Raw genomic sequence first — 22,177 nt, 5'->3', positions numbered from 1 at the left:
CTCTTTGTTCTCATTGCATTGTATCACCCCAAAATCAAACAACTCCAACTACCCAACTCGGTAGTTGGTAATTATTATTTCAAATATTACCTACAAGACACGCCATTGATTCGTCAAAGCAACAAATTATTATTAGATCATGATTATTCGTACAATTCAACGTGTAGCAGCGCTGCCGATAGGAGAGGCCCTCACCAAAAAGTCATTTCGTATTCTCTTTACGGGGATTTCTCTAAAGCAGATGCTTTTAACAAATATTTATCTCCTTTGAAAAGAACGATCAATTTAATTCCCTCCATCTATCCAGGTAACATATTCACGTGTATGTAGATAAAGACGTTAGAGTTTATATATTAATAAATTTTTTTTTAGGTTGGATTGTGAGGATTTATCACAACCTGACTAACAACGACGACCTCAAGTTATTCAGTGAAGATCACGTCGATTTGTGCAATGCAACGGAAATTATCCGGATGAGAAATTTAGGCGATTTATTTGCCATGACTTGGCGTTGGGTAATTAATTCATTCTCGATAGCTTCATATGTCATATGAGATTTTTTTTTTTAAGGATTATTTTTTTCACAGTTACCTCTACTTGATGAAATGGTGGACACGCTCATGTCAAGGGATTCCGACAGTGCGATAACATTTCGTGAAGAAGAGGCCGTAGGTGAGTGGCTGGCTAGCAACAAATCCTTCCACATCATGAGAGACCATCCAGCCCACTGTTTCTTTGGGTTTATTATGGGGTGTAAGTTGAAATCTATTACCTAATTGCATTAGCGGTTGCTTAGTATGTGTTGCCAACAGGCTGCTGGGGAGTGAAAGTCAGCCAGGATCGTTCCAGGATCGTCCTTGCGGCTGAGAAAATGTTTACAGCTAATCATTCGCACAAGTATGATTACGATCAGATTCTGTTGGATGAGCTCATTTGGCCAATAGCAGAGAACAATTCGGTAATTTTGTCAAATAAAGGCATTTGTCTGTTAAACTGACACATCCGTTTCCTTCCGGCGGATTAGATTGCTCACGATAGCTACTGCTGCGAGGTATTCCGAAACACTCAGCCGTTTCCGAAACAGAGAAGAGATCGCACTTTTGTGGGTTCCAGATCCTTGGGTCCTAAATTCATTACAGAACAACTCAGCGATTTGGACGAATGTCCCCAAGGATGTCGCCCACCTACTTACGTAATAACATCCGGGCTGAATTTTTGCTGACTAATAAAATTTACATAAAATCATTTTTAAACAGCCGCTTTGTATTCTTATGTATTAAAATTAACATCTTGGTTATATTATACAAATAAAACTCTATTCATTTTGAGTTTGATAACTTTTGTGTTTTATGCATTTGAGGTTGAACATCAACAATAATGTGGGTGTAAAGCGGTTTGAATTTCACTGAAAGTCGACGGTATCTCAGATCGACCAGCCCATCGGACTCGAGTCGCCTAGTTCCTTGGTCAAACAACCGCATCCGATCCGGATTGGGTTCAGCTACCGGATGGTCAAACATTCTATAGCGGGTAATAGTGGTGTTGAGATTATTTATCCGCGTCACGGTCAGGTTGTGGTGTAGTAAACGCCGGTACAAATCGTCATCCTCACTACCCCAACCAAAAAATACGTTCGAGAATCCGTTGACTCGTCGGAAATCCGAAGTCGAAAACGCACTGACACCTCCGAAATGATCGATGGGCGTTGGCCTATTAAATAACCGAGTAAATAACAAATGAATTTAATTTTGTGATGATAAATAAAAATAGAATAGTACTTGTAGTCATAAATGTCGATGGAGAAGGCCATTTGTCGAGGTTTTCCTACTTCTGGACAAGCGTAAGTGTTGCCGTCATCTTCAGGAAGTAGATCGACGTCGTGAAAGATGAAACATTGAAAGCGATCCTGTTTCTGGGCTTCTTTGAAGCCGATATTCATAAGCAGTCCGCGATTAAACGGCAAATCGTCTGCTATTATTTAAGTTCCAGCTTAATTAAGTTCCAATTTGCATATAAGAATTAAAACTGACCCGATTGCTCTACGACGACAATGGCGTACTCAAGTTGTTGTCGTTGCAGGAAGGGATGCATGTAACGTAAGAAAATTTTCAAATGAAATTTTCTATCTCGATAAGGGACAACGATGGCCACTTTATTTCGAGCTTTGCAATCACTCGGTTTAAACCTTCCGCCGAATTTCAGTCCAGCAGTTGACATTCTCGAGTTGAATGTCTCTTCGCTTTCCTGGCGACTGGCGGATGCCATCAACGAGATGTCCGTCCATCCAACTTTATCACCGCAATTGATAAGTTAATTCATTTAACGGATGGACTATAGAAATGATTCGTCGCTTACCCAATAAAGGAGAAACAAAAGGACACAAATCTCTGAATTTCTTATTAACGTAAAGTGGCGATCGACTATCGTTAGGTTTCAACTGGTAACTTTGATCATTGCTGATTTGAGCCAGAAATGTCGCTGATTTCAGATTTCTTTGTTTGACTTGGTGTGAGAGTATTAAATTCTTATTTTCCCAATTTGAACCGTTTTCAAAGTTTTCCGAGAAAGTCACAAAATAAACCAAAGTGAAAGAGCACACTAGACATGAAAGAAAAACTCGGATGCCGGTTCGTGAACGACTCACGAAAATCCACCGTCTGATCTGTCGACTGGTTGCCATGGCTCCGCTGAGAGCTGTGATGCTAAACCCGTAACATTCTGAGCTTCAAGACGACGTGTTAAAAATTCAAGTGGTCATACCCTGAAATTTATGCAAATGCTGCTCATGTCTGATAATTTCATACCAACGTGAATAATAAGGACGCATGTAAATAGATTCGGTTATGAAGTAATAAAGGAAAAAGGAATACAGGCAGATGTTTATAAAATTACAATAATGCGATAGATATTTCTAATTCCAAGTGTATTATCCGGCATAACTAATGTGAGGTCATAAAGTTTCACCAAAGTAATAAGACGTTTATAGAAAATAAGAGTGAAGAAAGTCATGGCGTGCCTTGACAATAAGATTTTCAGTGGTGTTAAGTAGTTTGAAGGTTCTCAAATTTGCATATTATTCAGTGGAAGAAAAATAATAAAAGAAAAAGATTTTGTTGTAAATACAATTTGTGTGGCTACTTTTTTGAAGGTTGAAAACGATGGAGGGGGGTCTAGAAAATTGGGCGATACAAAATAGAGACAAAAATATTTAAATGGTGCGGAGAGGGGGTTCAAAAGAAACTTGAGAAATTTATTTAAAAATATTAATTTGAATATTGGGGGGTAGGCCGGAAAAATATTTTGTCGGTTGAGGGGAGGGATACTTTTTGTGACGTCCAGTAACGACTGGGGGAGAGGCGATCAAAAATAACCAAAAATTGCGTGACCCGTGTGTACGTTTTATGTGCTATGGAGATTCCTTTAATGTTATGCTGTCTACTTTTAATTACAGTATTATTCAAGCTCTTTCTCAAAACCAAATGAATACCAATCACCAATTCTGAATCACTAAAATAGTAAAATTGAAACCATCAACAAAACAACCAACAATCAAGTAAAATGTAAACTAATCACCCGCGATATTAACCCAAAATTTACTAACTAAAAACCTACTAACATAAACTAAACGATAGTCTAATATGAGATGGCTATCAGCAACGTTTCAATCAGCAGGGTGATTCTTCTGGGGCAGGAAAAAAGGAAGGCATTGTGTATTTGTTGTGTTGAATCGATGCGCTTGTTTAATTATTGGAAATTTAGTGCTGTACGTTGAAATCGCCGATCCGCCATGGCGTTGTTAAAATTTGGTTTCTTCCGAAATCGCTGCTGGAGCTTCTAAACTACAACTCTAGGCTGGATGCTGGATGTTACTGGACGTTCAATATCACACATCATCTGTTCATCGAGCCTTGAATCAAAAGATGGCCAAATTAGTCACATTATTTGAGTAAACTTGACGGACCAAAAAGCAATTAATTTTTACCAATAAAACGGATCAAGTTAAAGTAGCGACTAATCGCCACAGAATCTAAATGAAAATAATAAAACTTGGACGAACGATGAGGCCAGCAACGGGAGCTGTTGCGCTCCGTCTGGCAGGACTGCGCAGCGAATAATAACAATTCATCCTCCAAGTTTCTCGTTATTGATCATTTACTTTCAAACTATTTACATAGTGGCTGCGAGTTTACTAAGAGACTTTCGTTCGGAACGGTGTCTGGCAACGAACTGAACTTACCGCACTCTTATATTATACCTGCAGGTGAAAGTTGACCACGTTAGACATTTATAGTTGATGACAAGGCATATTAGGTTTTAAGAAATTTTGAATACGTCGACAGCCAGGTAGAAATTCTATTTAAAAATAATGCAGCCAACACGCTATCAAATAATAATGCAATCACAAAACTGTCATATTATTTATTTGATCGGACCGAGAGAAAATCAAAACGGCCATGTTTGCCATCCCCCCTCCAAGTCTATGATATACCTTTTACCTTACTCCACCTCTAAACTCTATCTACCTGTCTTTCTTACCCTACCTTATCCCCAGGGTTCTATACGTTACCATTACTACAAATAATTCCTTTTTATTTTTATTTTTTCTCCAAAATCTCGTAAGCTTTAAATACGTAGACGAAAAATGATTGATGTGAAAGTTTTTCATTTCTAAATAGCCCAAAACACACCGAAACAAAATCCGAGATGTATCCAAAACAGAATTTGATTTTCAGCTTCTATTTTTATTGGATGGCATTTAAGAACGATTCATTTTACACATTACAATATAAAGAATGAACATGAAATTTTTAAAAAAATTCTGATTTGCTTGTTTGGAATAGTTAAAAAAGACCATTAGCTCCGCCAGCAGTTGCCATTGCATAACTCACTGGACAGTATTTCCTGGCCAACTCTGCGTAAAGTGATCCGGGCGGAGCGATTCGTCCATGACCGGCGCCATAAATGTGCGACAGAAAACTATCGCGATGCAATAGATCCCAATCATTGGGATCGAATTCCGGTTGATAAAAATTTTCCATTCGACTGTTGTTGATGGCGTAAAAAGATTCCGGCGGTTGGATAAATATCGAAGAATTGTGCCGACAGTTGACCCAATGATTGGCCGGCAAAGTTTCACGATTGCAAAAATAAAACATGGCGTCGCGTAGAGTGTCCGGGCCGAGGCTGATGTAATTATCCGGCTCGAAGGCCAGCACCATATACTTCATGAGAAAGTGGAGAAACGGGTGGCCAGCCGAGAAGGCCATCACCCCGTTTTCCACCCAGCTGGGCACGTTGCCGTTTTCCACCGTGCCGATCGTGTTGTTGAGACTCTCCAACGGGCGCAAGACGATGCAGTCCATGTCGAGATAAGTGCCGCCTTTCTTCCAGAGCAGGGCCACCCGAGCTGCGTCACTCAGGTGAAAGAGCCTCCAGCTGGACCGGTTGAACGAACCGGTTTTGTGCAGCTGCCACAGCGGCGTCTCTTGCAAGAGCTCGACCAAGTTTTCTCGAACGATTTCAATGTTGTTCATTTGCTTGAGCAAAACGCTGGTGACGGGGCAGCGGAAGAATTCCCGGTGGTCGTTTTCCGGCGATAAGTTGTTGATGATCCCAGCAGTTGATTTTTCCGTGTACAATTTAATTCGGGCGTCGGGATTGGCCTTGGCGGCCGACTCGATTCCGCACGCCTGGCGGAAGGTGAGACACGATTTACCTGAAGTCTCGACAAAGAAAATATCCAGACGACGTGGAACTTTTGACGACGAGGTTTCTGCCCTATTGATGCCTTCAGGAAATTTTAATTTTGGTTGTGTTACGTGTTAGTTGGTTGAGTTTTATTACCTTTGGAATAGAACGCTGATATTAATATCAGAGCACTTAATGTCACAGCTGTCAAAGTCAAAATAAAATGAAAATGGTCTGTTCTCCAAAACTGTGTTGAGAGTGAATTCATTTTAACGGTTAACAATTTAATTGACATTTGCTTTAAAATAATTTGGCCTATAAGCTGAGATAAGTAAAAATAAGCTACTTCACTTGCTGCCTTCTTTCCTACGAAAAAAAAACCTGTTTCTTTTTCACTTTCTACGCGTATATAGTTGTAAATAGTTCAGGTATACAATAAATCGACCAATGGGAAAAAAGAACCGGTTTTTACCTTTTTGTATTGGGAGTGGCTTATTCCTCCTCGGCAAAAACACAAAACAAAACAAACACACTGAATATATTCACTACAAGAATAATACTATAGGCTTGACAGCGTCTATACACACAGACTCTCTAATTTACTGTTGCACACTCTACATTTTTGCGTTGCAAATGCCATTGTACAATATCTGAGTGGCTTGCGCAAGGGCCACAGACCCTGTGTGTATGAAATCCAGACAGTTGACGTAGGGTTTGCTAACGATGGGATTAAACGGATCGTCTATTTCTAAATCAAATGAATGGTGTCCATCGCGTTGGGGGGAAAATCGCGCAGCTTCGAATGTATTCCTCCGCTAATGAATTACCTGAATCCCAAATGCGGATGCCACTGTAATTCCTATAATATAGTGGACGCTCTATCATTCGTTAATTAAGAGACAGTTATTCCAAAATATCAAATCTAAATTATACTGTAGCGTTTAACGTGAGACTTCATTGTATTGGTGGAGTTTGGCCAAATGAATATCCGTGTTGTGTCCCAGCTTAGGTCCATACAATTCCACGATTGGATATTGATTAAGCCAAATTACTTGGCTGGATTTGGCCAACTGTCCCATGGTTGGGCCAAGTTTGCTCAGCTTCTTCCGGAAGAGATGATGGTCGTTTCCATTTCCGGCCAACATGTGGTGGCTTCCAAGACCTGGCCAAGCGTACGTCATAAAATAATAAAATCATTCGTTAAAAAATAATCGCCTGCTCTACATATAATACTTACAAATATCAAGTAAGGCTTATGCGTTTGTTCTTCCGCCGCCCATTGGCGAAACATCTCCATGACGTCGTCGTTGATCAGAGGTTGTCATTTAAAGGAGACTCGCAATTTGAGCATGCTACTCCACCAGTCGACGTCGACGTGATTGAATGTGTTTTCGTTGATTTGATTATGTATGCTAGAAACGCTTGTCGATCGTAATCCGGGAATAGCTGAATAATGGCCAATCAATAATAACATTTCATGTATACTATCATAGTTGATCCATCATTTAATATAGTGTCAGCTTGGGCGATTTGCTTCATCTAACCTCCACGAAATGGAAGAACTGTTGGCGAATTCTCGAATCGCCAATGAAGACGAAATGCAATTCGTTCGGTGTGGTTGTCTCATGGTTGGCATCATTGTTATTAGACTGATGTAAAGTGTGTCAATACAAGTAACCGCTAGTTCGGCCGTGTATTTCAGCAGGCGACACGGGTGCGGCCCATCACGAGCTGCTGGCTTTATTGTTGAATCCGTCCCAACGGAATTGTAAAATATTCCGTTCGGGTTTTCATAGAGATACTCACGTTTATCGAGCAAATTATTATCGACGCAGACGGGCATCAATTCCATTGGGTCTTGTGCTGGCGGCGACCCAGCTGTCCTGCAATACGTTAAACATTTATTATGACTTTGCTAATTTTTTAAAATACTATAATGACGTGGAACTAATAGTAGTCGAATAAAAGACACATTTTCGGCTGATTGGCTAATTTCGTTGGCTTTTGATAGTCTTCGGTTTATTGATTAACTCACCCCGAGTAACAAAGTGCCCCCCATCTCTCTTAAATCGATCATCAAGTACGAAAGAAAAAAGCATTTGAGCGGCATCATTTTCAGCCCAGCAGTCAGTAATAAGCGAATTAAATTTTCTATCATGTTAATTTTCTTAAGAAATTCCAAAATGAATGATCTATTATAAGAATAAGCCATATAGAGTAAATCAACGGAATATGCCTCTGCTGAATGAATAATTCGCCCAGAGAATTGAGCATTATTTATAAGTATCCGCGTGTTTCTCTCGTATGCATTTGTTATAGCCTTAAGCAATACCTTCCTTGGAGGCCAAAGCTTTCACCAACACAGATTTCAAAGTCAAAATGAAACGGATAGCCAAACAGTCATCACAAGCCTTCCTAGTCTGTAGCGTGTGCCTGTTCTTGTCGTCGCTATCGGGTGTGGAAAATTCGCAATTATCTTTGCTTGACTCTTCCTTATTCCCCGAGGCTAGATTTTATAAACCCGAATGATAAGTGGGAAATTTAATTGTGTTTTGTGTTACTTCACTATAATTTGGTCGAAAATATAGATGCAATACTGTTTAAAAATGTGGCAACCAAAATGAAAATGGGATTTTATTGTATGCGAAAGTTAATTCGTCGCCCGTTGGCGTTTCTGATTTACTCACTCCTCTCCTATGTTATTTTATGTTGTTTATTTTCAATGTTAACTTACGTCTTCAAAGGAGAAAGTGAAATCATGACTACCGATTTTAAATCGTCAAAGTAAGACGAGAAAGAATCGCGCAATTACAATTAAATTAGCTATTAGTTTTCAAGAACGGAAATTATTTCAGGAAATTGGGATTGCCGGAACAACTCCCCGTCTGTGTCGGTAATTTACTGGATCAACGTGACTACCATTACGTCAATTGGGCTAGAACAAGTCACAGCAGCCGCCTAGTGTCCAAAACACATCCGCACTATTCCTGTCGGCTATTAGAATACACCGCCAAACGAGCGGTGACGTGTTTCGATTATCTCAGTCAACTTAATACCCAAAATGTCAACAGGAAATTTCCAAACCTGCACTTTGTCTTCATGGGTGATTCGAGAATGCGACAACAGTTTTTCTATTTTTTAAAGGTGTTATTAGCCTACTTATTAGCTTTAAGTATAGCTGTAATTTCCTTGTGGTAATTTCCGGTTTGTGCTATTCAGCTCATTCCAGACTACGATCGAATAACACAGCCCATGGAAATCCCTCGTAATGTCGTTCCTTTTCACCACGGTGACGTCAATGTTGACAGCAGTGTCAATAGGCTGCGAGTCTCTTTCAAATGGAGGCCCATCATCAACGACACCGTAATCGAGATGATACGAAGCTGGACGGCATCTGATCGGCGCCCCAACTTGATTTTATTAAGTGTGTATCATCATTTATTTTGTTTAAATCTAAAATTATATTAGTAGCGGAACAATTAAGTTTGCACGATTGAACAGGTATGGAAATCTATAGCATGATGCAAGAATATGGCGCCGATTTCCAGCAGTACCAAAAAACAATTAGAAATTTCGCTCCTATTCTTGGCCAATTGGCTAAAGTCAGTCGAGTGATTTGGATGAATCAATATCCCACTGTGGAGCTGTACGGTGACATGGATGCCAAAAATACGGACATTCACGCCCAAAAGATTTTTCAGTACAACCAAGCTGTTCGGCGTGAATACAAGTATACCTTTGTTTACTTAATAAAATTGGAGCCAAATTAATTTTGGTGCGTAACAGGAATTATAAAAGCATCCGAATATGGGACTCGAGCAATCCGCTGACGGAGGAATACATCCGGAGCTGTCAAATGAATGCGGAACGCGAATATCCCAATCCGTTTTTCATCAAAAATGGCAAGGATCCTTTCATCAACTGTAAACCCTATATTAATTGTCTCGACTATATACACACGGGCTACGTCGCCCTGTCGCAAGCCACTCAGCTCTTTTACAATGACATTTGCAATTCAAAAATGTATTTTAATTATTCATTCGAAATGAAAAATAAACTGAAAGATTTCTGAAAATAATATTCGAGTTTAGACTAAAACATAAGGAAGGTAGCCCTTGCTCCGGCCGTGTCTACTTAATGTGGTAGTCCTCTTGTTGGGGTATGTTGCACCTATTGGAGATCTCACCTTACAAAACTGTTGTAATGTCAGCAGTTTGATTGTTCACGATCCCGCGAGATCCTGCGTGTGGAGGGAAACCTTGAAAACCTGTTGAAGGAGATGACTGATGTTGGCCCACACGGCCTAAAGGTAGGTTATTATTATTATTATGTTGTGTAACATGGTTAAACTTACCCCTCCAGTTATTACCGCAAGGCTTATTCGTAGTCAAATTAAAACGCTTTGTTGTCGCCTCTTATGTAACAGCAGTGTTTTGGGTATTAAACCGTTCGCGATGTGATTTGAATCTTAATAGATGTCTTTCTAATTAACCTGTCAGTTGCTCGTCATCAAAAATTTTTATTTGGGTATGCTCACATCATCACGCCATTCCCAAAATGAGTCGATTGGGATCGGGATCATTTGGAATCCAAGTTGTTTGGCAAGTAGAAACGAAAGAATAAGTAGACATAGAATAGCACTACTTTCATTCTTAATTAAGTAGTACATCGTGCTGAAAGAGTTATATAGAGGTATGCCAAACGACGAGTGGCAAGGGTGTACCCGTGGTGTGGCAATGAGGCCATGGAGTGGCAAGAAGGTATAACCACTAGACGTGGAAAAGTCCTTAGTGGCATCGTTCAAAAGTCTTTCATTTCTTCGGAGTCTCTGAACAGCTACTCTTGAAGTCTCGGTTCAAACTAATGTTTCATTTATAAGAGTCTGATGGCTCTGATTTTGCAACCTTAAATATTAATATCGCAAACTAAATACGATTCTATTTCCGCCCAATTAAAATAATTATAATACTAAATATATAATATGCGAACTTATCACTTTCTCCACTATTTAGCCCGTTATTATAGAGGCTGGCTCTTCACTGTTTGTTTGCTGAGTTTCTATCACCTCTGTTTCCGAGTACGCGTCATTATTCCTTCAACCCAACATGTGGAAGTAAATGTAGAATCAAAGGGTCAAAATTATCCACATGAATATCAACATACCAGTCCATCACCGGTATTTTTTTTTTTCCAATCAAATTATGTAATTCTCTTTTTTAAATGATGTCCTTTAACACCCGAGCAGTTTTCTCATTTTGTTCATCAGCCAAAATCCAGTCCCGATCCGCCGGTGAAGCAATTACATCATCAATACAATTTGATGGAAAACACTTACGGGAAAAGATGGGAAAGGAGACCGCAAATGTATTTTTCTCCTACCGACTGTACCGCTGGTAAAGTACAGTGACATTTTGTACATTTAAAAAATTGTTGATATCAGCACAGCTCAAAGGCGGCAAATTCAAATATTTTGAAACAGTTAGTCAAAGAATTTCTTTCTTTAATTTTATAATGGTGTGCTTGAAGTGTACTATTTGGCACTAAATTATTCAAGAGTACGCCAATGCTAATCAGCTGCAGCAGGACCATCCCTGCGTCATTCATCTCATTCGCAATAATTATTTGCGCAAACCAGCACCAAGGGACCTGCCATATGCACTCGACAAGCCAGCGCTGATCGACCCATCGGACGGCCAGTCTCAAGCTATTCTACGACTTTTGCGTAATCAAGTATAAAAACACATTTGTAAATTTCAGAGATAATTTTAGATTTTTAAATAATAACGGTGACATTTGTCAGACCAATGGCTTTTTCATTGAATGCGGGGCCCTGGACGGTGAGTTCCTTTCCAACACGTTGTACATGGAGCGATCGCTCAATTGGACTGGCATATTGATCGAAGCCGATCAAAAAGCTTTCAGCCAGTTGGCCGGTCGCAATCGAAAAGCTTATTCTCTACCAGTCTGTCTCAGTACGAAACCTTATCCTGTCGAGGTGTATAATTCATCTATATTTCATTTAACTGTTTCGTCGTACTTATCAGTTAATTTAATTATTAATTTCATAGGTCGTTTTTAATGCTTCCGATTGGTCTGGAAGTTTCATTGTAGACGACAATCAAAATCAACAGTTATCCGTTAATAATGCCAATACTATTGGTGAATCCATCTACAAAGTCCAGTGCTTCCCACTCTACTCCATCCTGGTGGCTGTTGGCCGAACGGAAATTGATTTCTTTGGTCTGGACGTCGAGGGCTCCGAATACAAGATCTTGCAAACCATACCTTGGCACAAAGTCGACTTTAAGGTACACATCTCTTTACCTTCCAATTGTATATTCAAAACATGTTTGCAGCAATTGGAATGTAGCTACTGAAATGTTAAATAGCGTCGTCATATTTTTAAATTGAAATGTTGTGTTTTATTAGACGCTTTCGGTGGAATGGAATCACGTCCCCGAAGGCGAACCGGCCATGACCCGTTTGATGGAGAGCAACAAGTTTGTGAAATTCGGCCACATCGACATGGCATATTCCCGAGAAGTGATCTACGTCCAAGATTTTCTTGATGATTTTAGGCAATTTGAATTCGATTAAATACAAAAGTCCTGTCGAGTCTATTTTATTATCAAAGACCTTTTAATTTCTTTTTTAAATAATTTTCAGCGTCAGAACAGGTAAAGTGGTAAACATAAGCCAAGAGAAATGGAAGAGAAATTCTGGAGGGTCTTAATTATAATGGTGGTTTTTACGATTTTTAATAGTGTCTATCGATATCTTAAATATTGCTAATTAGAATATTAGTGTCGTCTGCTTAGTTTAGTTCTTTTGTGCCATTGTTCACAAGTTTCAAAAAAGAGACGAAGTTTAAGATTATAAAGAAAATGGAACGATCACTTTTTTGGAAACGTACACATGACTGTACGAATAATAGAGCAACAATAAAATTACAAAAATGTGGTCGTCGTGTGGTGTCTGTTGTCGCGGTTCTCTCCACTCCATGCTGTTTGGCAGGTAAATAAAACTAGGAATACAACTTGAATGATTAGTATGGGAGCTTGAATAGAAACCTGTTCCAAATTTGTGAAATGTAGTTCCTGAGACTAGTATTTATCATGTAAGCCCCTTGTCAATGCAAGTCCAGTTTGTTTAACTTTCTCCTTTGAGCAGATTTGAGGCCTGAGCTCCCCTGCAACAGCAATCATAACCCCAAGATATTCAAATTATGCTTGTGCTGCTGCCTGCTATTGGTTCACACAAACAATCTCACTATATTATCGCTAGGTTAATCATTTTTGTCACTCTGATTACTGCAAACTGCTGCATGACTTGCATAAATGCAGTGTATAAAAAAACCTTCAATTCTCTCATTTATTTAAAATAAGGGTTTGCCCAATGTCATTTCAACTTTTCCTTGCTTGTTGAGTTGTTGTATCTATGTCAATATTCTTTGTAACCCATTTTTATTTTTTATTTAGATAAACAGGCTCATCCCTCTTGATTGGAGAAACCTCCGGTGGTCCAGTTACATATCTCTGCTTGTCCTTTCTTTAAATCCCCTCTGCCTTCGTGTACACCCATGTGTGTGTGGGTGTATTCACGAGGACGTCCTTTCCCCCTATCCCGCCTGGCTTATGTAACTTTAACTGCGGATGGAGCACCTGTGGATGCCCTGGCCGTATTTCCCAGGCACAAAGGTAGGAAAAATTTTCCTAAATCTTTATCCTTCCTTTTTTACTATTTGGTGTTGTTAATCATGAATCGTTAGATAGTACGGATTTCGATTATTCCTATGAGCTAGGCATTTTGACTGCAACTGTTTTCTCTTGTCGTTATTGTTTTCTCAGTCAGAGCTCATTTGTCGAACGACTGCAGATCAGGCTTGTTTTTTTTACCTCACTACATTATCTGTGGATAAACAATTGAATTGAAAAATATTTTGACTTTTTTTAACATTTCAAGCAAAGTGCAACTAGAAAGTTTACTGACCAAAAGATACCTGTCGCCATGTGCACCGGCCCCTCCTCGTAAATTTCAAAAGCAACTAACAAGTTGAAACTAGTAGCGTTCAAGTACACACGAACACCCAGTTTATTTTTACCTATCGGGTAATTCTATTTTCAAGACAGACCCTTTGATTATTTTTTGGTTAGTTTGATATTAGTTAAACAATTTAAATGTTTCCGTCCAGACTGTGGACGTCGTACAAATATATGGGAAGTCTTGGCCATCCCTTTCGTCTCAAGCTTTGCTGGACCCGATGGATCGCCTTCATCAGTTTCATCCGGTGGTTAGGTTCCAACATCTTTCTATATTCGTTTCCAGAAATTCATAAAATGAAAAACTACTTTTTTGTCAACTTATATGTTTTCCCACCGAGTTTTATTGAGCCGCTTGTGATCCGTGCGATTCCGATGGTCCAGGGTGCATCGCATCCGCACCGGATCGACCGGATGGAAATCGACGACTTGCAGAAATCGTTTGAGTTCTCCACTCGCCGTTTTACCCATTAGCCTCTCGTAAAATAGAACGGTGCCATTTTCAATTTGTTCGATCCAGCGGATGGCGTGATCTGCCCAGGCATAAGCCACGTAGTCTACCGTTGCGTCCCACTCTGGACCTCTGAAAGCCTCGGGCGGGGCCTTGCCCACTTTACCGCCGTGAAGCCAATCGCGATAAGTGAACACGACGTCCATGGGGTTCCGCAACAGCAACACGCCACGCTTGTCGTATTGCTGGTGCACAATCCCTCCGTGACCCTACTTTGAATATCGTGTCGTTTATAACTCTGGTAAATAAAAGCAAATGAGCTCAGCCCAACAGCAAACCTGGCGATGGAGTAATTCGAAATAGTTGGCCATTCCCAGTGTCGTGATTGTCGCCTCGTGATCCTTGTCGACGATCGTACAGCCGCACAGCGGATCGTCCGTGTAGTACTCGCTTCCATTTATTTGGCTGGACAAGACTGGGGAAGGATCGGCCATGTAAACAGATCCCGTGTAAATCCCAGTGACGCCTTCGATCAGCTGTCGGGTCCAGGTTACTCCGCTGCCTGGAAACGAAGTCAGCGGCCATTTTGGCAAACTCTCCCTCTCTGAGAACTGCTTAGGACCATTTATAAGCGTTAAATCTTTAAATCAATTATTTAGTGTAATAAAAACCTGAACGACATAATGCTGACACTGCGGGTCTCCTCTCCAGGGATAACTGGGCTTGCGATCGAATTTTTCCACAACTGATTTTCGTCCAGGAAAGATAGCCTTCGGCGGCTGATTGGGTAGTTTAAAATTGTTGTTTTCGATAGTTGGGCTCGGCATGAATTGCACAACAACAGCCGATGAGTAAAAGGCGATTGAAATACTCCAGAAAGTTAAAACTAAACTGGCTGACAACATGAAAAGGTACGCGCTTCTCCAATTTCTAGTCTGCCGCATCGGAAACATTTTGGGGCTATTCTGTGAACCAGCAGCAGTGCTAGAATTAAATCGTCGACAGAGTTGAGAGAACTACTAGCGCCGTCGCTATGGTTACGCCATCCGTCGAGATTTCCAGTGGGGAGGAGCATTTGAACGCTCAGTGCCGGTTCTCAACTGTTGACTATAAGGTTTCCAGCCATCACCGAAACGCCCGAAACATTCGAAGTCTCCCAATGATATGAGCTCGAGAGCAACGTCATCACCCATGTTGTTGTTGACGTACATCGGGCGTGTTTGCATCCTTTGCACGAAAAGGGCCATCAGCGCTCGTTTCCTCATCGCCGTCATTTTAGTCATTTCTACTTTCTGCTACTTGGTCTTTATTCCGCTATGGGTAAATTTGATTATTTGTAGTATTAAGAAATTGAATGTGTAAAATTGTATGCCAAAATGTTCAGGAGGAATTGACAATTCCTACGGCCGGCGACAGAGGGACCTGTTGTCTATCTGCTGATCGCCCGGTAGATATCTGCGGCCGATCGAATTGCACCTGGCCAACATGCTCAGTAAAGTCCCAGTATTCACTCAAACAAATCCATGGCGGGGCCTTTTTCATAGAAACTTCCGGTAGCGCCACTTTAAACTTCCGGCAGGCCTGCGCCGTCGAGTCCCTCGCTCACCACAATCCCAATCTAACCGTCAACGTCCTATTCATGGGTGGGCGAATCAACACTAGCCTGGTCACGCTGAAAAAGCTGAAAGAGAAATACGACAACATTCACCTAATCAGTTTCAATCTGGACGATTACATGGCCGGAACTCCGCTCGAGTATTGGTACCATTGCAACAGCTGGAGGGACGGGCCTTTTCACGTGTCTCATCTCAGCGACGCACTGCGATTTCTGACGCTGCACAAGTACGGAGGATATTATTTCGACCTGGACGTGATATCCGTCCGCCCAGTCACCGACTTGCGCAATTTCGTCGCCGCCGAATCGGACGATTATCTGGGCAGCGGGGTCCTCCATGCGGAATTCAAAAATCCCGTCATGGAATTGGCTGTCAAAGATTTTGCCACCAATTACCGGCAAGTTGAACCCATTGACATAATTTCCCCCCCAAAATTTTTGAATTTGAATTTTTCGTCCAGGTCAGACGTTTGGGGCCACAACGGTCCAGCTCTGCTGTTGCGGGTCCTGAAAAGTTGGTGTAAAGCCCAGGATCTCCTGGAGATGGACTATGTCAGTTGTCACGGGTTCAACGTTCTTCACTACTCGTCGTTTTGCCCCGTCGACTATTCGGTGGCGACGAAAGAATTTTTCATCCATCGACCGGCCAACCAAAGTCGACCGTTTTGGCTCACCGACCAGGTGGTCGGCGTTCATACCTGGAACAAGTTGACGTATAACAAACCCATTTACAAGAATTCGACCCAACGTTACACTTGGCTGGCCCGAAACCATTGCCCGTCCATTTTCGCTATTGCACCCGAAATCTTTTAATTGTCAATGTCAACTTGTTCGGCGGTTAATTACATATTTTTTTAAATTGTATAAAAAATAGACGTAAAAACAGAAATTTGGTTTATTTGACAGCTTAAAATTTTAGAACACGACACAAATTATGATTAATCAGCAATCTCGTAGAATCTCGAATTGTACCAAGCCAATTCCAGTCCGATGAATTCCTCTTGACCCCCAAGGATCGATATGGGACGCTTGAGCCACAGATTCGGTCGTGAACTGAAACGGACAAATTTCCCGCTTTGATTTTTATTCGAAAATGACGACGTGGATTCGAGTTCCTGCAGGACGCCAATGCGACTCTGGAACAGTTCCAGCGGATCGTCTTGTTTGAAATGGATCTCGACGGCCAATTGTTTGACTTTATCGGCCAGGAATCCGGATCGCAACATATGCGGGATCACTTCCCACTCTGCGAATTCAACGTCCATTTTGATGACGTCGATGACTTTGTCGCCGTGACGACGCGTCAGCATTTGGTAAATGGACGAGGCGGTGCTGATATTCCATCCGCCGGATGGCTGTAAATCCTTATTTCCGGCCAGTCCGAGTTTGTAGAAATGGATGTAGGGACTGCGGTCGTGATCGCCAACGCCCATGGACGGATCGAAGGCGAATACGTGACAGCCATACTGGGCCATGGCTTCGTCAAAGGACCATTGGTTGTTGATGCCGAACGAGTAGACTAGGCAATCGTCGAATTCCGGCGAGACGAACGGATCGAGACAAACGGCTTTGTGGCCGTCGGGAGCCGTGATGGGATCGCCCATGACGATGTTGAAACCGAAATCGACGGCGAACAAACACGACGTGCTGTTGGTCCAATGCAAATAGCGGAAGATTTCTTTGGCCGACATTTGATCAGCTGATTTGAAAGTTGCTTCTGAAAAGCCATTTTTAAAAATCGCGGGGGTACTACTAATACACAAATGAGTCTGAAAAATTCGATTGTTGATAATCCAAGAGGTCAAAGTCAATGCGAAAATGATGACAAGAAAATACATGAACGTCGGTTGCTTATCCGGATGAATCATTTAACTTTAAATGGTGATTAGAACTGGGGCTGTTGGCTATAACCCCAGCAGAGAGAGCGATAAAACGTCTAACCCGGACACGGTTTCAGAGGGAATAACAAATTGAATTTTTCTGTGGGCAATGTTTGAAAAAAAAGAAATGGAGATTGACGTGATTTAAATTATAAACCCTTGAGATTTATTCAAAGAAGTACTTTTTCAAAGTAGACTTTAAAGTAGACTATCCTTTTTTCAGTTTCCCCCAACACTATTTTAACTGGATATTCTGCTATTCCTGATTTGTCTTATCACGATTCTTATTAATTGTTTACTGAAGCCAATACTTTTTAATTTGATTTTTTATCCAAGTTTATTGTTTGTTTATTCAATATGCAAATGATTGTCGTTGTACCACGCAATTTCGTGGCCAAACGATCCCCACAGTCCCAGTTCGGTGAAATTGCCGGCCGACCAGGGATTGGATTTCGAATCGAAGCGGATCATGCCTTTCCCCTCCAGCGTTCGTAATATTTTCGCCCATTCGCGGTACTTGTCAATCGGATCCCGGTGGTCCAGATGGACTTCGATGCCGAGTTGGCGGATGTTGGACAGCATCCCGGACTCGATGATTTGCGGCAGGGCCAGCCATTCGTAAAACTCGACGTCGATTTTCAAATAGTCGATGATTTGACGGCCGTGACGATCAGCAGACAGCGTCTCGTAGATGGACGATAGCGAACGCACCGTCCAATTTTCGTAAATGTTGAATTCGTCCCGGTTGCTGAGTCCCCAGTTGTAGAAGTGGATGGCGGGGCTGTGGTCGTGCTGATCCAGGCCCATCGATGGATCGAATGCGTAAACTTGACAGCCGTACCGTTCCATCTGCTCGTCGAACGACCATTCGCCGCCAATGCCAAACGAGTAGATCAGACAATTGCCGGGTTGTGGCGCCACTTTTGAATCGATGCAAATGGCTTTTTGTCCAGCCATTCCTGTGGGATTCCTCATCAGCTCACCACCAAAGTCGTGGGATAATCGACAAGATGAACTGTTGGTCCAGGTGAAATATTCCATCAGCTGGGCACCCGTCAATGATTCCGAGTCCAGCAGGGCGTCCCAATCAGTCAAAGAGTCGCATTCTGCACGGCTTGCGGATCTGACGGTTGTCGTCTGTTGCATCATTTGTTGATTGAATTGCTCGTAACTTACTCTTAAAGCGAATACGAAAAGGAGAAATACAATGGACGATATCAATACGATAACAGACAATATCACAATCCATTTTCTGATTAGGCGCTTCAAGTTGAGGTGGGAAAATATCATAATTTGAAAGATGCAAAACAGAAATAAACTTAACTGGTGAAATTGACTAGTAACTCTTTTATAAAGCATCCAAACGGTTAGAAGTTGTTCCAGCTATTAAAGTTGTTCCATTTTCCACTAAAGCTCACCGTACCGGTATTTGTATTATCGCAGGTATTTTCACTTTTTTCGATTGCGTCTGTTTACGTAATAGCGAGTAGAGCGGCTCCGCCTATCAGCAGCTCTTGGCACTTGATAGTCAACAAACGAATTATTCGAAATAGATGCTGGTTCAATGTGTATTGCTTTAACTTATTCAGAAGGAATAACAAAATGTTCATGTATGTATAATATAAGTGGATGACGCGATATCAAATCAATTTCCAAAAAAGCATAAACGGTTAATTAATGTATAGTAGTAATTGGCCATTGAATTGAATTTTTATTTGCCGGCACCTCCGCAGACGGGGAAACCGCTCGTGCTGGCGCAGAAGGCTGTCAGACTGATGGTGGTGGAGGTGACGATGATACTGGTGACGGTCGACGTGCCAATGGCCAGCAAGAAGCGGTTAGGTCCGCTGCCTTCCGGCACGGCGAATCCGGCTTCAATTTCCAAAGGAACGACGGAAGATTCGTCGATCGATGTGCTGCTCACCTCGGCGACTGGATCGCTGGCCCTAGCGAATTCACAAATAATTGGTTACACCAACATTTAATTATAAAAATTGATACAAGAAAATTACTTTTCGGATGGAAGGAAGACACTGCCGTCCTTGTTGTCGACCTCTTCGTCGTTGTAAAAGAGTCCGCGTCGGTCACGGCCCTGGGCGGCGGCTTCGTCGTAGAAGAGACCGCGACGACGTCGGCCGATGGTGCAAGTCGTCAGGGCCGCAGTTGAGGTCGTGCAGCTGGTGGTGGACGTAAACGTCGTGGTGATGGTGGTTCTGTACTTGACGACCGTGAAGGTGGTGAACGACAGAGTGCCGGTGGATAGGAGAAATCGTTCCGGCTGGGCGGGAGCAACTGGCGATGTGGCGTAAGCGGAAACTGCGGCCAGAGCCAGCAGACAAACAATTTCAAAGCGCATCTTGTCGGGATAATTAAATTATTTATTATATCGTTCGTGAGCTTTCAGGATGGACTGGCGTACATTTTTCAATCGGCAGGAGTCGACTATTTATAGCCAAACGCTTCCCTGGATCATTTACAGAGCGTTGATTGGCTTTGAACTATTTTTTTTTTTTTTCAAATTTATCTATTCGTTCGTGTCAAACGTTTGCATCTTGTGATGTTACTTTTACGACGACACGTACTGTTTATAGAGCCAATCAGGAACGAAGGAAAACTGCAGAGAAACCACTCGAGGCAGACGCAAACAACATCCATCATCATTTTTCCGTTACGGAATGAAATGATGAAATGCGTACGTGGCGCACATTTAATATTCATTCGATTCACTTTTTGCGGTTCTATATTATTTGATTGCCTCCGCATTTTCTTAATTGATTTAAAACGCATTAAAATGTATGATTTTATTAAACGCGTGATTCAATCATGTTGCATGGCGTAATACAATTTTAAAATCGTTTTACGGTTGTTTAGTGAGATTTTCATTTTAGAATCTGAATCATAATATGTATCAAAATTCGTTTAATTTTGATTATGGGTTTTTAAATGGACCACAAATACGCATTTACAAAATTAATAATTCGCTTGAAAATTTGTGAACTCAGCAGAAGTGTTTTTCCGTTCTTATGCGCATGAACTATAGTCCTTGATTTGAACACAATTGAATATTGTGGTACGTGCTGCAACCCGGAATAACTATCTGTTGCATTTGTTATCTGATAAGTTCATATTGCATCTCCTTTAAAACACAAAATGATACCAATTCTTGCCGAATTCATTTTGACGAATTATTATGTGAGATACTGTGCCACCCAATTCTTATTCGGTTCTTTCTGGTGGTACCGTACATGTTTAGTATCACCTTATTTTATATTCAAATGAACTTCTAATATTGTTATTATTATTTATAGCCACATTATCCTTTTATCGAGAAAAAGTTGGTATTTTTAAATTACTGTTTGACAGTGTATTGCAAAGAAAAAGTTCCAAAGTAATTAGACTGATAAATGGATAAATACAATTAGATGGAGGTGGTCAAAAATGAGAAACATGTCTGTCGAGGGCAATAGGTGACCACAATCAACACTATGGTGATTGGTTCTTTATTTGCCGGCGCCTGAGCAAAGCTGGAAGCTGGTGGTGCTGCCACAGGTGGCCGTCAAGGATCGAGTGGCCGTCGAAGTGGAAGTTGAAGTCACGGTGGATGTCCCGTAAGCCAGCTTGAAGCGAGCGCCGCCAGCAACTGGGGATCCATCGGGAACGCTGAAACCGGACTCGACGGTCAGTGGGACCCAGGTCTTGTCGATGGTCACGGAAGGAGCGGCAGGTGCTTCAACGGTCTGGGCCGATCTGCACAACATAGAACATCAACCGCGAAATTCAAAAGGTGGAAAAGGTAAAAAAGAATTATTATACCTTTTGACGGGGGCAGATTCCTCCTTGACTAAATCTTCGTCGTCGTTGTAGAAGAGTCCACGACGGGCACGTCCCTGATTCTCGGCGTCGTCGTAGAAGAGACCGCGACGACGTCGGCCAACCGAGCAGGTCTTCAACGCCGATGTCGACGTGGTGCAGGTGGTAGTGGTTGCGATTGTGGTGACCGAAGTGACGGTCGACAGGATGACTGTGAAGGTGCTCAAAAAGATTCGGCCTTCACTCTCGTCCTTCTTGGCGGAATCGGCGGATTGGACGTAGTTCACCGCAACGACGGCCAACAGAATCACGCAGCAAAGGGAGAAACGCATCTTTTGATTATTATAAGTTGAAAGTGATAGAATTTCGTAAAAGAGGATCTGGCTGTGATGCGGTTGTCTGTTGGTGAACCAAAAGAAGCAAATGAACTATTTATATACCACGTCCGGAGCTTAACCGCTACACCCGTTTGCCATAGGGTTCCTATATTATTATTATACATGGGCGTATTTGATGATGCGATGATTTCGGGTGATTTTGGCTTTGGGGCTGCCCAAGGAAGAAGGATGGATGCAACGAACTCGCCAATCTCATTTACTTAACATCTGATAGACCAGAAATTTAATCAGAGGTTTGTAGTAAAGGTGAATTTAATTTAAAATATGATTTTCACTGTAGAAATAACGATACCTTT

At 41.6% G+C, this 22,177-nt stretch overlaps 10 protein-coding genes across 10 annotated transcripts; 3 read left to right on the top strand and 7 right to left on the bottom strand.

Moving 5' to 3' along the window:
• Positions 1-1,486: 1,486 nt before the first annotated feature.
• Positions 1,487-2,665, bottom strand: LOC124315600 (beta-1,4-N-acetylgalactosaminyltransferase bre-4-like). Its single transcript, XM_046781378.1, has 3 exons — positions 2,356-2,665; positions 2,031-2,288; positions 1,487-1,968 (listed from the first exon to the last, which is right to left on the bottom strand). The coding sequence occupies exons 2-3, from the start codon at positions 2,263-2,265 to the stop codon at positions 1,568-1,570; spliced, it is 636 nt and encodes a 211-aa protein (XP_046637334.1). The 5' UTR covers positions 2,266-2,288; positions 2,356-2,665; the 3' UTR covers positions 1,487-1,567.
• Positions 2,666-4,802: 2,137 nt separating this feature from the next.
• LOC124315413 (lactosylceramide 4-alpha-galactosyltransferase-like) lies at positions 4,803-6,043 on the bottom strand. The gene is made up of 2 exons (XM_046781078.1): positions 5,845-6,043; positions 4,803-5,788 (listed from the first exon to the last, which is right to left on the bottom strand). Exons 1-2 carry the CDS (start codon positions 5,981-5,983, stop codon positions 4,842-4,844), a joined length of 1,086 nt encoding a protein of 361 aa, XP_046637034.1. The 5' UTR covers positions 5,984-6,043; the 3' UTR covers positions 4,803-4,841.
• Positions 6,044-8,109: 2,066 nt separating this feature from the next.
• On the top strand, positions 8,110-9,834 carry LOC124316016 (N-acetylneuraminate 9-O-acetyltransferase-like). Its single transcript, XM_046781750.1, has 6 exons — positions 8,110-8,472; positions 8,544-8,832; positions 8,908-9,112; positions 9,190-9,418; positions 9,475-9,711; positions 9,780-9,834. Exons 1-6 carry the CDS (start codon positions 8,309-8,311, stop codon positions 9,832-9,834), a joined length of 1,179 nt encoding a protein of 392 aa, XP_046637706.1. The 5' UTR covers positions 8,110-8,308.
• A 1,633-nt stretch (positions 9,835-11,467) lies between these two features.
• On the top strand, positions 11,468-12,306 carry LOC124316015 (protein Star-like; the record flags this gene model as incomplete). Its single annotated transcript, XM_046781749.1, has 3 exons — positions 11,468-11,683; positions 11,757-11,996; positions 12,118-12,306. Coding segments are annotated over 3 exons (624 nt in total), but the record flags the coding sequence as incomplete, so codon positions are not given.
• A 1,434-nt stretch (positions 12,307-13,740) lies between these two features.
• Positions 13,741-15,131, bottom strand: LOC124315418 (WSC domain-containing protein 1-like). The gene is made up of 4 exons (XM_046781088.1): positions 14,850-15,131; positions 14,517-14,789; positions 14,065-14,447; positions 13,741-13,997 (listed from the first exon to the last, which is right to left on the bottom strand). The coding sequence occupies exons 1-4, from the start codon at positions 15,129-15,131 to the stop codon at positions 13,862-13,864; spliced, it is 1,074 nt and encodes a 357-aa protein (XP_046637044.1). The 3' UTR covers positions 13,741-13,861.
• A 211-nt stretch (positions 15,132-15,342) lies between these two features.
• Positions 15,343-16,623, top strand: LOC124315363 (lactosylceramide 4-alpha-galactosyltransferase-like). Its single transcript, XM_046781003.1, has 2 exons — positions 15,343-15,498; positions 15,563-16,623. Exons 1-2 carry the CDS (start codon positions 15,343-15,345, stop codon positions 16,604-16,606), a joined length of 1,200 nt encoding a protein of 399 aa, XP_046636959.1. The 3' UTR covers positions 16,607-16,623.
• Positions 16,624-16,731: 108 nt separating this feature from the next.
• On the bottom strand, positions 16,732-17,721 carry LOC124316014. Its single transcript, XM_046781748.1, has one exon. It carries the CDS (start codon positions 17,659-17,661, stop codon positions 16,732-16,734), a length of 930 nt encoding a protein of 309 aa, XP_046637704.1. The 5' UTR covers positions 17,662-17,721.
• A 300-nt stretch (positions 17,722-18,021) lies between these two features.
• LOC124316013 (probable methyltransferase-like protein 24) lies at positions 18,022-18,822 on the bottom strand. Its single transcript, XM_046781747.1, has one exon. The coding sequence runs from the start codon at positions 18,820-18,822 to the stop codon at positions 18,022-18,024; it is 801 nt and encodes a 266-aa protein (XP_046637703.1).
• Positions 18,823-19,271: 449 nt separating this feature from the next.
• Positions 19,272-20,368, bottom strand: LOC124315620. Its single transcript, XM_046781409.1, has 2 exons — positions 19,686-20,368; positions 19,272-19,619 (listed from the first exon to the last, which is right to left on the bottom strand). Exons 1-2 carry the CDS (start codon positions 20,027-20,029, stop codon positions 19,385-19,387), a joined length of 579 nt encoding a protein of 192 aa, XP_046637365.1. The 5' UTR covers positions 20,030-20,368; the 3' UTR covers positions 19,272-19,384.
• A 769-nt stretch (positions 20,369-21,137) lies between these two features.
• On the bottom strand, positions 21,138-21,899 carry LOC124315621. Its single transcript, XM_046781410.1, has 2 exons — positions 21,487-21,899; positions 21,138-21,420 (listed from the first exon to the last, which is right to left on the bottom strand). Exons 1-2 carry the CDS (start codon positions 21,813-21,815, stop codon positions 21,174-21,176), a joined length of 576 nt encoding a protein of 191 aa, XP_046637366.1. The 5' UTR covers positions 21,816-21,899; the 3' UTR covers positions 21,138-21,173.
• Between the last annotated feature and the right edge of the window lie 278 nt (positions 21,900-22,177).

Source organism: Daphnia pulicaria, chromosome 11 (genome assembly GCF_021234035.1).
Source record: "Daphnia pulicaria isolate SC F1-1A chromosome 11, SC_F0-13Bv2, whole genome shotgun sequence".
In the NCBI taxonomy this organism is placed as follows: domain Eukaryota; kingdom Metazoa; phylum Arthropoda; class Branchiopoda; order Diplostraca; family Daphniidae; genus Daphnia; species Daphnia pulicaria.
The sequence above is the reverse complement of the archived record's forward strand: the minus strand, read 5'-3'. Positions and strand labels throughout refer to the sequence as shown.

Excerpts from the sequence above, each read along its gene's own strand:
- LOC124315600 (XM_046781378.1), bottom strand. The coding sequence starts at position 2,265 with ATGGCATCCGCCAGTCGCCAGGAAAGCGAAGAGACATTCAACTCGAGA. Across the intron at positions 1,969-2,030 it reads TGTCGTCGTAGAGCAATCGG|ACGATTTGCCGTTTAATCGC; the intron begins GTCAGTTTTAAT and ends AAATAATAGCAG.
- LOC124315413 (XM_046781078.1), bottom strand. The coding sequence starts at position 5,983 with ATGTCAATTAAATTGTTAACCGTTAAAATGAATTCACTCTCAACACAG. Across the intron at positions 5,789-5,844 it reads ATCAGCGTTCTATTCCAAAG|GCATCAATAGGGCAGAAACC; the intron begins GTAATAAAACTC and ends AATTTCCTGAAG.
- LOC124316016 (XM_046781750.1), top strand. The coding sequence starts at position 8,309 with ATGAAAATGGGATTTTATTGTATGCGAAAGTTAATTCGTCGCCCGTTG. Across the intron at positions 8,833-8,907 it reads AGTTTTTCTATTTTTTAAAG|CTCATTCCAGACTACGATCG; the intron begins GTGTTATTAGCC and ends TGTGCTATTCAG. Across the intron at positions 9,113-9,189 it reads CCCCAACTTGATTTTATTAA|GTATGGAAATCTATAGCATG; the intron begins GTGTGTATCATC and ends ACGATTGAACAG.
- LOC124315418 (XM_046781088.1), bottom strand. The coding sequence starts at position 15,131 with ATGTTTCCGATGCGGCAGACTAGAAATTGGAGAAGCGCGTACCTTTTC. Across the intron at positions 14,448-14,516 it reads TCGAATTACTCCATCGCCAG|GGTCACGGAGGGATTGTGCA; the intron begins GTTTGCTGTTGG and ends TATTCAAAGTAG. Across the intron at positions 13,998-14,064 it reads AAGCGGCTCAATAAAACTCG|AAAGATGTTGGAACCTAACC; the intron begins GTGGGAAAACAT and ends AAACGAATATAG.
- LOC124315363 (XM_046781003.1), top strand. The coding sequence starts at position 15,343 with ATGAGCTCGAGAGCAACGTCATCACCCATGTTGTTGTTGACGTACATC. Across the intron at positions 15,499-15,562 it reads TGGTCTTTATTCCGCTATGG|GAGGAATTGACAATTCCTAC; the intron begins GTAAATTTGATT and ends CAAAATGTTCAG.
- LOC124316014 (XM_046781748.1), bottom strand. The coding sequence starts at position 17,661 with ATGATTCATCCGGATAAGCAACCGACGTTCATGTATTTTCTTGTCATC.
- LOC124316013 (XM_046781747.1), bottom strand. The coding sequence starts at position 18,822 with ATGATGCAACAGACGACAACCGTCAGATCCGCAAGCCGTGCAGAATGC.
- LOC124315620 (XM_046781409.1), bottom strand. The coding sequence starts at position 20,029 with ATGCGCTTTGAAATTGTTTGTCTGCTGGCTCTGGCCGCAGTTTCCGCT. Across the intron at positions 19,620-19,685 it reads GTCTTCCTTCCATCCGAAAA|GGCCAGCGATCCAGTCGCCG; the intron begins GTAATTTTCTTG and ends TGAATTCGCTAG.
- LOC124315621 (XM_046781410.1), bottom strand. The coding sequence starts at position 21,815 with ATGCGTTTCTCCCTTTGCTGCGTGATTCTGTTGGCCGTCGTTGCGGTG. Across the intron at positions 21,421-21,486 it reads GAATCTGCCCCCGTCAAAAG|ATCGGCCCAGACCGTTGAAG; the intron begins GTATAATAATTC and ends TATGTTGTGCAG.